This window comes from Protopterus annectens, chromosome 6.part0, assembly GCF_019279795.1.
Source record: "Protopterus annectens isolate FY-2018-M chromosome 6.part0, PAN1.0, whole genome shotgun sequence".
NCBI lineage: Eukaryota > Metazoa > Chordata > Ceratodontiformes > Protopteridae > Protopterus > Protopterus annectens.
Genome location: NC_056737.1, coordinates 425,046,693 through 425,058,778, shown reverse-complemented (window position 1 = coordinate 425,058,778; position 12,086 = coordinate 425,046,693). Strand labels below are relative to the sequence as shown.

General features: G+C 43.7%; 1 protein-coding gene across 5 annotated transcripts in view; it reads left to right on the top strand.

The window, feature by feature from the left end:
* The window catches only part of MTA1 (metastasis associated 1), a 3,368,231-nt gene that overhangs the window by 424,018 nt on the left and 2,932,127 nt on the right, over positions 1-12,086 (top strand). For all 5 annotated transcript variants that reach the window (XM_044074165.1, XM_044074166.1, XM_044074164.1 and 2 more), the window contains exon 3: positions 2,200-2,293. In XM_044074165.1, coding sequence (XP_043930100.1) covers positions 2,200-2,293 — 94 coding nt within the window. The remainder of the gene's footprint in view (positions 1-2,199; positions 2,294-12,086) is intronic.

Genomic DNA, 12,086 nt, shown 5'->3' with positions numbered 1-12,086 from the left:
CAGGAGGACACTAGCAACTGATCCTCGACATGCTAGAAGTAATAGATAAAAAACTTACAAAAGACTCCGGGGGATGTGGGTTCTAGGCTGGTGGGGTACTATCTATAATAATAGTGCTTTATCAAGGTGCAAGTACTGTAGGAGCAAGTGCTAGGCTTTACAGATAGAGAATAGTCTACTTGGGAATCAAGTAGAGATGAAGTTTTTAGTTATAGGATACGCTGGTTTGATCGGCAGTACAGTTCGAGGAAGGTAGATTTAAGGGAAAATTTGAAGAGTGGAATTTAGGTAGCCCGAATAGTTTAACCTTGTTAAACCGCCACTGCTCTTGTGTGCAACAGTGGCAACTCCGTGCTAAATAGCGCTAAATCTCGCTAAAGCGCGCTTTATAGCAGGGGGCTGGAAAAAACAGGAAATGACCCAAAATGGCCAACGAATTACTAGTTGCTGTCTCTAACCACTCCCTTGAGGACAAACAAGCAGCTCAGTACTCCCCACTCCCACTGGTGAGTAAAGAAACTACCTCTGGCCACACAGAAAATGGAGGAACACAGGAACCAAATACAAAGCCCAGGGATCAGCAAAATCTGATCACTGGAACAACTAGCTAGGAAAGTTTAGGAAAGGAGAAGTATTTTTTTGTTTTTTTAGTTTTTGCAAACAGACAGAAAAATACAGTAAATGCTTTGGTATTCGACTAAATTGCTATCAAAGGCTGGTACACTTGAGTGTATTAGCCTGTTTGTTACTAAGCAAAACTTTAGCCAACAAGTGCAATCAACAATTTCAGCACAGAAAAACAGGAAAATCAGGTAATAAAACAGTAATATAGGCACAAACAGTAGTCGAAAAGCTCAAAAGATCAAAAAATGCAAAATAAAATGTTTAAAAAATACTTATAATCAAGAAAGTTGCTTTTTCTGCTCTCTGCTGGCTTATGAACTCTGCAGGGGACCACGAGGAGCTATGCCAAGTTCTCTAATGCCTGAAAAAGCCCGCCAAAGCGCGCTTTATAGCAGGGGGCTGGAAAAAACAGGAAATGACCCAAAATGGCCAACTAATTACTAGTTGCTGTCTCTAACCACTCCCTTGAGGACAAACAAGCAGCTCAGTACTCCCCACTCCCACTGGTAAGTAAAGAAACTACCTCTGGCCACACAGAAAATGGAGGAACACAGGAACCAAATACAAAGCCCAGGGATCAGCAAAATCTGATCACTGGAACAACTAGCTAGGAAAGTTTAGGAAAGGAGAAGTATTTTTTTGGTTTTTTTGCAAACAGACAGAAAAAATACAGTAAATGCTTTGGTATTCGACTAAATTGCTATCAAAGGCTGGTACACTTGAGTGTATTAGCCTGTTTGTTACTTTTAAGCAAAACTTTAGCCAACAAGTGCAATCAACAATTTAAGCACAGAAAAATAGGAAAATCAGGTAATAAAACAGTAATATAGGCAGAAACAGTAGTCGAAAACCTCAAAAGATCGAAAAATGCAAAATAAAATGTTTATAGGTTGTGAGTATTTTGTTTGTTTGCTATCCACTGAAGAAGGCTTTGTTAAGCCGAAACCGGTTTGGATTCATTGTTTTGATGTGTTATCTAGGGGATTTTTCCCTTGGGTTTCAATAAACTTTTGGATTTTACACCATCCACACTTGGCTGGCTTTTTTTCATTTGGATTGTGATTTACAAAGCCTTCATTTGCCTACAGTGTGACTTTGAGCGTGTCTCTTATCCAGACATTACTTTTGGTTTGCTCCTAAAAAGAGACTGTGTACCCATTGGACTTAACTAGTTAACTTTATATATATATATATATATATATATATATATATATATATATATATATATATATATATATAGATATAAATTCTCTAAGAAAAGTTTATAAATTTCTTTGGAGTTGTATGTATTGGGATTGAAACAAACTGCTAGTACGTTTGATTTATTTATGTGGCAGTACTTAACGTTTTGCTAAATATTAAGTATATAATGAAACAGTTCAGTCAAATACCCAGGTAAGAGCATGATTTTAGAAAGGAGCAAGTCTGCGTCAAACACAGTTATTTCTTATCATTGTACAGTTGTGTGTGTGTATATATGTGCTGCTTAAATTACAGTTATCAACATTTGTTGAAGATTTGTAAGTGAGTCACTGATTTCTGCTAAGCTTGCTTTTTTAATTCTCCACTTTGCAGACTGCCAATGGAAATGTGGAAGCAAAAGTTGTGTGCTTCTATAGAAGAAGGGACATCTCTAGCACACTTGTTGCCTTGGCTGACAAGCACGCAAGTAAGTTACTTTGTAGCACCCTCATGTAACATAAAGTTAGAAGTGCAAAGTACTGACACATTTAGAGGTCAGTTAGCTTCTTGTTTTGTGGCTTGAGAAAATCTTAATTTTTTGGGTTAAGTTACAGTGGGCGAATCTGTTGCCGTCTCCACCCAACAATGGTGCTGGAGTATTTTGCTGCAAAAGTTGCAGCACTGGATTAGGGAACCTTGCATATGCAAGGTAACATTACCACAGCTTAGTTCATTATAACTTCAGGGTGGCCACGGTGGTGCAGCGGTTAGCGTTGCTGCCTCACAGCAAGAGGTTCTCCGGTTCGATCCTCTGCTGCATGTCCTCCCTGTGGTCGCGTGAGTTTCCTTCGGGTGCTCCGGTTTCCTCTCGCATCCCAAAGACATGCTGTAGGTGGATTGGATACTCTAAGTTGGTCCTAGGCATGTGTGTGTGTCTTCCATGGAAGGTTGGGCACAAAGGCTGGCGACTCGACACTGTATAACTCCACTGCCAATCATAAGCAGACAGGTGATCTTCTGTGGTGACTCCTAACCAGGAAAAGCCGAAAGAAGCAGTTCATTTATAACTTCAGGGTTGTAGTCAAAGTTAACACAGATTTTGCCATTTCTAAATTTTTACTTTAATTGAGTTAATGAAACACCAGTTGAACCTCTAACATTGTCTTAACTTGTTTGTTAATAGGAAGTGATGTGGGGAGTTTGTAACAAACTAACAGTTTTGGATTGCATGGGGATTACTACATTTCTGTACTTAGAACTATACTTAATATCTCTTTCTTTGCTCTTAAAATGGGAAAGAAGGTCACACATTCAAAATACACTTGTGTATTAAGTTATGTGAAAAGGGCATCACTATTTCTAATGGATTTCCACCTGTGTTGGATGATGTATTTTGATGGGCTCAGGAACTGAACCCAGCCCTTTGGATAAAGTCTGTGTAGGTACAGACTTGCAGTCTTATGATCACAGTGTTGTATACTTTTATGGAATTTGGTGGTAAGGGTCATTATACTAAAAAATATTCATAGTGGTTGGGTAGTGGCAGTACTTTTTCCACTGGTAGCCTCCATTTATTTATTTAACAGTTGTTTACTGGGAAAGTCCAACTGTGACACAGCCTATTTGCAGTGGAGGCCCGGAGAGAAACTCTCTAGATGCATGTCTTTGCAATGTGAGAGGAAATTGGCGGACCCAGAGTAAACCCACACAAGCACAGGGAGGACATGCTGACTCCGCAGAGAAGGCATCCCAGACAAAAATCGTACTGGAGAACCTCTTTATGTGAGGCGACAACTCTAACCGCTGCAACACTGTGCCGCCCATGCTATTCTTAAGAGTGGAGTTATGGAGGTCACCATGAATAAAAAACACCGGTATGGCAGGAGAAAAAACAGTTCATCCCGGTTACTTTGATGACTGCTGTTAAGTTACTGACCAACTTTGCAGATAACTGCAGGCTGGGCTCTCAGTCATCAGTTCCCCAAGTGATGTGGACATCCTCCAATAGGGTCTTACCCAAACAAATGACTGTTGCCAGAAACATGGCCTCAAACTGAATGCCAAAAAATGCATAATCATCCCCTTTGGGGAGACTGATGTCCCCACATATCACATTAATAACATCGTCCTAAGCGCGTAAGGGATTTGGACACCCAGGTTCATGGCAACCTGACTTTTGACCACCATGTTCCTTCCATTGTATGGAAAGCTTTCTATGTGGCTCACCTTATAATTAAGGTTATGTCATCCAGGGACAAGGAGGTCATAACATCCCTGTGTTCTTCCCTTATAAGGCCAGTTGACTGCAAAGCCCCCTTCGGCATGTACCTCGCAAAGCACATGCAGCATCTGGAGAGACCACAGAGATTCCTAACCAGGAGAATCCAGGGCTTCAAAATCTATCCTACACAGGCTAAAAGCCCTGTCCAGTTTCACCCAGACTCCTCAGAGGTAAACTCTGTCTGGCATACAAAGCAATCTCAGACCCCGCCTTGACGGGACTGCTGCATATCGGCAAGTGAAGCTCCACTCTAGTAACATGCATGTGCAACCTCAGCTTGGTCTGTGACATTAATAGGACTTGTTGGTGGAACAGATTTGTGTCTCAGATACTCCCCCATCTGTGGAATAGACTCCCACTCCACATCAAGCAGAATACCTCATTATCCTTTTTTAAGTGCAACCTGGATAACTGGATGTGGAAACAGAAAATAACACACCTGGGATTCCACCTGTGTCCCTGTTGGACAAGGGCTTTGGGTACTGACTTGTCTAAACATGGGCTAACTGTCTTGGCTAGGCTTATAAGGGCCTCAGGGCCAATAGCCTAATAACTTCCTATGATCCTATATTGTGAAACAGATAATGGTAATTAATAAAATTATTTTAAAAGATTTGCGTATTATAGCCTTTACAGAACAGGTGCAACAGTTTCCACTGATGTTAATGTCTGAAAATATCTCTGCTCTCGAAAGTTGTAGATGCTGGTAAACATTATTTCATTACTTTTTACATTCACTTTAAAAGTACATCAGGATGTTCATCGTGTTTCACTGTTGCAGTCATTACACTTGGGTTATCCTGCTGGCAGGCGACCCGCAGTCGGCCTGAATTCCAAAGTCCTGGTCCGGCGTCGATTGCTGTTGCCTCTTCCCTGACATCAGTGCGCCAGGGGTATAAAAGATGCAGCCGACGCCATTTTCTTCAGTCTTTCTTGCCGTGCAGTGCCCAAAGCAAAAGCAGTTCGCAAGTGCCGGTCTGCCGACTCCTGAGATTTTTGAAATTGAATTTCAGATCCGAAGTCTTCACTAAAGCTAAGTACCCCGTTGGGGAAACTTTTCTTGCTCCAGACAGATGTCAGAAAAAGTTAACAATTGTATTTCTTGTGGGAAGCAAATACCTCATAAGGATTTTCATTCTTACTGTATTCCTTGCCTAGACCCTGACCCCGATTTTGCTAGTTGTCGGTTTTGTGCTAGACTTAACCAACACACTATTAAGCGTCGGTACGATTTTGCTTTTCATTACTTTGGACGAAGGTTTAACTATATAATGCCGTCAGAACAGCCGATGACCAGAGTTCATGAAAAGCGCAAGGAAAAAGAAAAGGACAGGCATCCGATGTCCAAAACAGACTAAGCCTCTTCTAGGCCAGTCACCGGTTCTCAGTGAGGTGCTTTCGCAGTCCCTGACACCCGCTACCTCAGAGCCACAGGCCGCCTCAGACTCCCACGTGGAGACAATTAGGCCTGTGGATACTCAAGGTATTGGGCCTTCGGAAACTAATCCCTCAGATCGGTCCGGAGCCGCTGAGCAGGCATCGGCTTCTGAGTGTGTTTTCAGATGTACACAGCTGCATATCAAGCCAACTTCAGCATCCAAGATAAAGACTAGGAAACAAGTACAGCATTCTCCAGGACAGACTTCCATGCCTAAGAAACAGATGCTCAAAATGGCCGAAGACCCAATTACTTTGATCAGGGGTTCCCATCCCCCTCCTGATAAGAGGCCTAGACAAGACACTGAATATGATTCCTCTGATCAGGTTTCCATTTCCTCCGACTCCTCTTCAGAACAGGGATACTCTTTTCCTCCCTATAAGTATTCTGATGCTGAAGAATCTATTCCTTCAGCTTCTCCCCCTGAGGATTACTCCTTTGAGGAAACCCTGCATACCATGAGGGAGCATTTACACTGGGAGAGCCAAGATTACTCGGAATATAAGAAAAGGCTCAGACTTTCTCTTACTACCTCAGCACAGACCTCTTGCTATTCCACCTGATGTCCTTCAAGGATGCAACTGCAGTCCTGATATATGGGGTTGTCCTGCCTCAGGCAGCCCTTCGGTCGGCCGGATTTCAAAGTCTGGGTCTGGCGTCGGCTGATGTCACCCTTTCCCCGACATCAGAGCGCCTGGGGTATAAAAACGTCAGCCGACACCATCTTCTTCTGCTTCGGGCGCCACGCGGCAAGAAAGACTGAAGCAGTTTGCAAGTGCCGGTTGACCAGCTCTTGTGTTTTCAGCTACTGAAGTCTTCAAAAAGCTAAGTACCCCATTGGGGACCTTTTCTTGCCTCAGCCGATGTTGGATAAAAGTGAAAAAGTTAATAATTGTTTAACTTGTGGGAAACAAATACCTCATAAGGATTTCCACTCTTACTGCTTACCCTGCCTAGGCCCAGAACACAATGTCTCGGCCTGTGCAGCTTGTGCTGCTTTCAATAAACGCACTCTTAGGCGTCGGTCAGAGTTTGCACAGGATTATTTTGGGGAAGATTTCTGTTGTATCATGCCATCGGAGCTTCCGACAGCACATTTACCTAAAAAACGGAAGGATAAGGACCGACACCACGCTTAGGCCTACTGCGAGTGTCTTGGTCTCTTCTGAGCCGGTTTTGCAACCGCTACAGACCGATGACACCACTCCACCGGTTACTTCGGTATCGGAGGCCAGCTCGGTGCCGGTTTCTGTTCTCCCCTCTGAGACCGTAGCCCAGGATATTTCTGACACCATTTCAGTGGATAAGACTACTCCAGCACGTGTGGCTGCCAGGCCTCCAGTGCCTATGTCCATTAAGGCCTACACACTTGCTAAGGCTGCCAAACAGGCTAAGTCTCTCCCTCCAAGATCTGTTTCTCTGGGAACCACTTCTGGTTCTCAAATTTTAAGTTTAGCTGAGGACCTTATTTCTTTAATTAGGGGTTCACAGCCTCATCCAGATAGAGGCTCTCAGCCGCCTTCTGACAAGAGGCCTAGGGTTGAGCAGGTAGATTCCCAGTCTTCCGATGAGGCCTCAGGTGATTCTGCACATTCAGACTACCAGGAGGAGGCCTTCCCGGCCTACGAGGAGGAATCTATTCCCTCTGCTTCTCCTCCTGAGGAGTTTTCCTTTGGGGAAACGCTTCATTCCATGAGGGAACACTTCAAATGGCAAGGCCAAGAATACTCAGATTCTAGGAAAAGGTTAAGGGAATTTTTAAAGCTACCTCAGCATAGACCCTTAGCTATTCCTCCAGTTTTAAATGTTTTAGATGATGTGTACTTAGAATCTAGTGTTTCCCCTGACTCCCTCCCCCCTGCTCCTGTCAAGCCAGACAGGTACTACAGGGTCCCAGACACTCATCAATTTCTGTACAAGGGCCATACTGCTGACCCTGAAACTATTTCTCAGGGGCCTAAAGGAGTTTCCTCCACTACTGCTAAGAACCCACTCCCTTCGGAAAGATTCTAGGGCTTTAGAAAGGCGGGGCAAGAAAGTATATACATCTTCCACCCTTTCTATGCGAGCATTAAATTGTCAATTTCATATGATTCAGTATCAGGAATACATGTTGGATGACTTGCAAAAGAAACTGGCTTCTCCTGAACCATTAGATAGAAAGAGGTTACAGGAATTGGTTCATAATACTAAGCAGGTTAGCAGCCATTTCCTTCAGTGTGGATATGATGCATTTGAAGCTTCATGTAGAGCAGCAATGACAGGTGCAGTCATACGCAGACATGCTTGGTTAAAGGAACAAACATTACCAGACCATGTGAAAATTAAGCTTTTGGACGCACCACTAGAGAAACATAAGCTATTTGGTGCTACTGCACAAGAGGTTTTAAAGAAAATAAAGGAAAAGGCAAAATCAGTGCAAACAGTCAAAGATTTCCTCCAGGTACAGCCTCCAAGATTCATCAGGAATTGGCCTTCTAAGCATTGGTCCTTTCCTGACAGACAAATTTCAGAGAGGCAAAAACAGACGTGGCAGAGGTAGAGGGCAAACTCGAGGCTCCTACAGAGGGCGTCAATGGCAGCCTCCGAACCAGAGAGGTGGGGCAGGACCTTCCACTGCTCCGCCAGGACAATCTCAATGACTTGACTTTGACTCCTCCATCCAGGGCTCAATTAGAAGCACCTTTGGGCGGAAATTTATCTTTATTCTCACAAAATTGGCACAATATTACAAAGGACAAATGGATACTGGAGATAATAGACAAAGGATACATATTCCTTTCATACACTGCCAACAAGACATGGCAGGCCAAACCGGCCACCAAATCAAAGGGCAGAGGCACTCAAACAAATAACAAACCTACTTCAAATAAGAGCAATAGAAAAGGTTCCTTCTGCAGAACAAGGACAAGGATTTTATTCAAGACTGTTCCTTGTTCCAAGAAAAGAAAACCAATGGAGACCCATTCTGGACTTGTCTGCACTGAATACTTACCTTATTGTGCCAAAATTCAAAATGCTGACTTTACAGCAACTCCTTCCCATGTTGGGCAAGGGGTCTTGGCTGGTAACTCTGGACCTCCAAGGAGGCATACCTGCATGTCCCAATCAGACAAAGTTGCAGAAGATACCTCAGATTTCTTGCAGGCTCAGAGCATTATCAGTTCTCAGCATTGCCCTTTGGCTTATCTACTGCGCCCAGAGTGTTCACGAAATGCCTGGCATCAGTAATTGCACATTGCAGACTTCAGGGGATACAAATATACCCTTACCTGGATGACTGCCTTATACAAGCGGACAGCCAACAAGCCTTGTTAAAAAACTTGGATTATGTCATTCACCTACTGCAGGCCTTGGGATACACAGTCAATATTTAGAAATCAAGTCTCGTACCATCCCAACAAATACCTTTCCTGGGTGCCACACTGGACACAAACACCCAGATGGCGTTTCTAACAAAAGAAAAACAAAAACAATTACCAGAATACTTCAGAAGATTGGCAACACACACCCAGATGACTGCAAGGAAAATCCTGCAGGCCCTGGGTTTCATGGCATCTTGCATTCTTCTGATTCCACATGCAAGGCTGCATATGAGGAAACTACAATGATATCTAAAAAGTCTATGGTCTCAGCACAGCCACAGCCTGGAAACATTGATCCCACTCATTCCATGCCTTCAAAAGGAATTTCTGTGGTGGGCTCAAGCAAGCCAGATAAAGGTATGCCTTTCAGCAAGCCTCATACAAGTCAAACCATAACAACAAACTCCTCAGACCATGGATGGGGGGTGCACATGGAGGGCAGATGCATTCAAGGACAATGGACACAAAAAGAAAAGCACCTGCATATCAACCAAAAAGAAATGCTGGCAGTGATACATACAATCAAGGCCTTCGAAAAGTTCATGCATCAGGGCCATCATCTAATAAAGACAGACAATACCACAGTTATGTGGTACATAAACAAGCAAGGAGGTGCCCATTCCTACCCTCTTTGCAGACTGGCAATGAATCTCTGGGATATTTCCCTACAATTGAAAATAGAGCTACAATCCTAGTTTGTACCAGGGAAGGACAATGTTCTGGCAGACAGCCTAAGCAGAAACATCATGGATCCACACGAATGGATGTTGCATCCAGACATTTTCTTACAAATAGCTCAAGCATGGGGAAGGCCGGATATAGATCTTTTTGCCTCCCAATCACCATCTGAAAAAGTTTTGCACAAGGACATACCATCCTCAAGCATGGAAGGTGGACGCTCTCTCCTTCAGTTGGAACTCTCTAACACTATATGCCTTCCCACCTCTTCCTTTGATGACCAAGGTGTTACTAAAGATCAAGACAGAGCAACCGAAAGTCATACTGATAGCTCCAGACTGGCCAAGACAACACTGGTACCCACTGCTACGCAGCTTGGCACACACCAATCCGTGGCTCCTTCCTCAATGGCCACTTCTTCTGACACAGCACAATTACAGGACATGACACCCCAGCTTGAAAACACTGAAGCTAACAGCTTGGAAGATTCCATGACTATTACTCAGGATACACTTTCCAAAAGGGTAAAAGATATCATCCTGGAGGCGCGCAGACCTTCCACTAGAAAAACATACTCAGCAAAATGGAAGAGATTTCTTATCTGGAACAGCAAAAAGGGTCAAGACCCATCAGTGATGAGCATTCCACAGATCCTGGAATACTTGGCCGAAATGCTCCACAATGGCCTATCATATTCTTCCATAAAAATACATGCTTCAGCAATATCTGCCAAATATAACACTGATCCGCCTGTATTTTCTCACCCATTGCAAAGACATTTTCTAAGAGGTATAAAGAACATCAACCCTCCAAGGAAACCACCAGTGCCTGCATGGGACCTCAACTTCATGCTGGAAAAATTAACTCTTCCTCCCTTTGAACTAGCAGAATCTTCAGAGTTGCAATTTCTGTCTTGGAAAACAGCCTTCCTTCTGGCAGTAACCTCAGCAAAAAGAGTCTCTGAGCTACAGGCCCTTATGGCAATACAACCATTTCTCATTTTTCAAAGGACAGAGTTTCTTTGAGAACCAATCCGTCATTCATGCCAAAGGTGGTATCCAGGGTGTCCCTGAATCAAGCTATTCACCTGCCTACCTTCTTTTCCAATCCTCAAAATAAAGGAGAGAGACTTCTGCACACATTGGACATACACAGACAGTTGCGCTACTACTTGGACAGAACAAAGTCTTTCAGAAAATCTGACCAGCTTTTTGTAGCTTTCGCTGCTGGATTGCAGGGAAAAGCAATTTCCAAACAGACAATTTCTAAATGGATTGGAAATTGCATTCGATTCTGCTACTCTTTTCATGGAAAAACTGTGCCAGCTGACATCAGGCCACATTCCACCAGAGCTACAGCCACCTCCACAGCCTTTTTAAGAGGAGTGGCAACAAAGGACATTTTAGAAGCTGCTACATGGAGCTCCATGCATACATTTTCCAAACATTACAACCTGCCTTTGTACTCCAGATCCAGAGCAGGGTTTGCCTCTGCAGTCCTGCAGGGCATTTTAGCTACACCATCTTTGTCTTGGTGCCTACCACCCCCAGGTTGTCTATGGTATTCAACCCATATGTCAGGACTGCAGTTGCATCCTTGAAGGACATAGTACAGTTTTGTACCTACCATAAATGTAGATGTCCGATAGGTATGCAACTGCAGTCGGGTTTTCCCTCCCACCTACCCCTCTGTAGTATACTTTTGGGTTTCTACCCCTCATTTTAGCTACCTGGGGTAATCTTTTATGGTGTATTTGTTTTTATGCTGTTGTACTTGTCTGGAATTTTTTCTCTCTTTTTCAAAATTTAGCCTTCCTTAGAGGGCACCTGGCATCTGGGGCAAGAAACACTGAAGAAGATGGTGTCGGCTGACGTTTTTATACCCCAGGTGCTCTGACGTCGGGGAAAGGGTGACATCAGCCGACGCCAGACCCAGACTTTGAAATCCGGCCGACCGAAGGGCTGCCTGAGGCAGAACAACCCCATATGTCAGGACTGCAGTTGCATACCTATCGGACATCTACATTTATGGTAGGTACAAAACTGTACTTTCTAGACATTGTAGATGATGTATTCTCAGAGTCCGGCCTGTCTCCCGACTCTTTACCACCTGCACCTGTTAAGCCAGACAGACACTACAGGGTTCCAGATTCTCATAAATTTCTATATAAAAACCCTGCTGCTGACCCAGAAACTATTTCTCAGGGTCCCAAAGGGGTCAAGGCCGCTACTGCAAAAAAAAAAACTGTCCCCTCAGATAGAGATTCAAGAGCTCTGGACAGATGGGGGAAACACGTTTACACTTCTGCTACCTTGGCTGTAAGGGCTTTAAATTGTCAGTTTCATATGCTTAAATATCAGTAATACTTAATGTCTCTGCTATAACAGAAAATGCTGACAAATTCTGAATGTTCTGAGAACAAGGAAATGCAGGATTTATTGCATGCAGCTGAACAAGTGGGAAAGCATACTTTGCAATGTGGTTATGATTCACTGGAGGCCTCTTGCAGGGCCGTAAT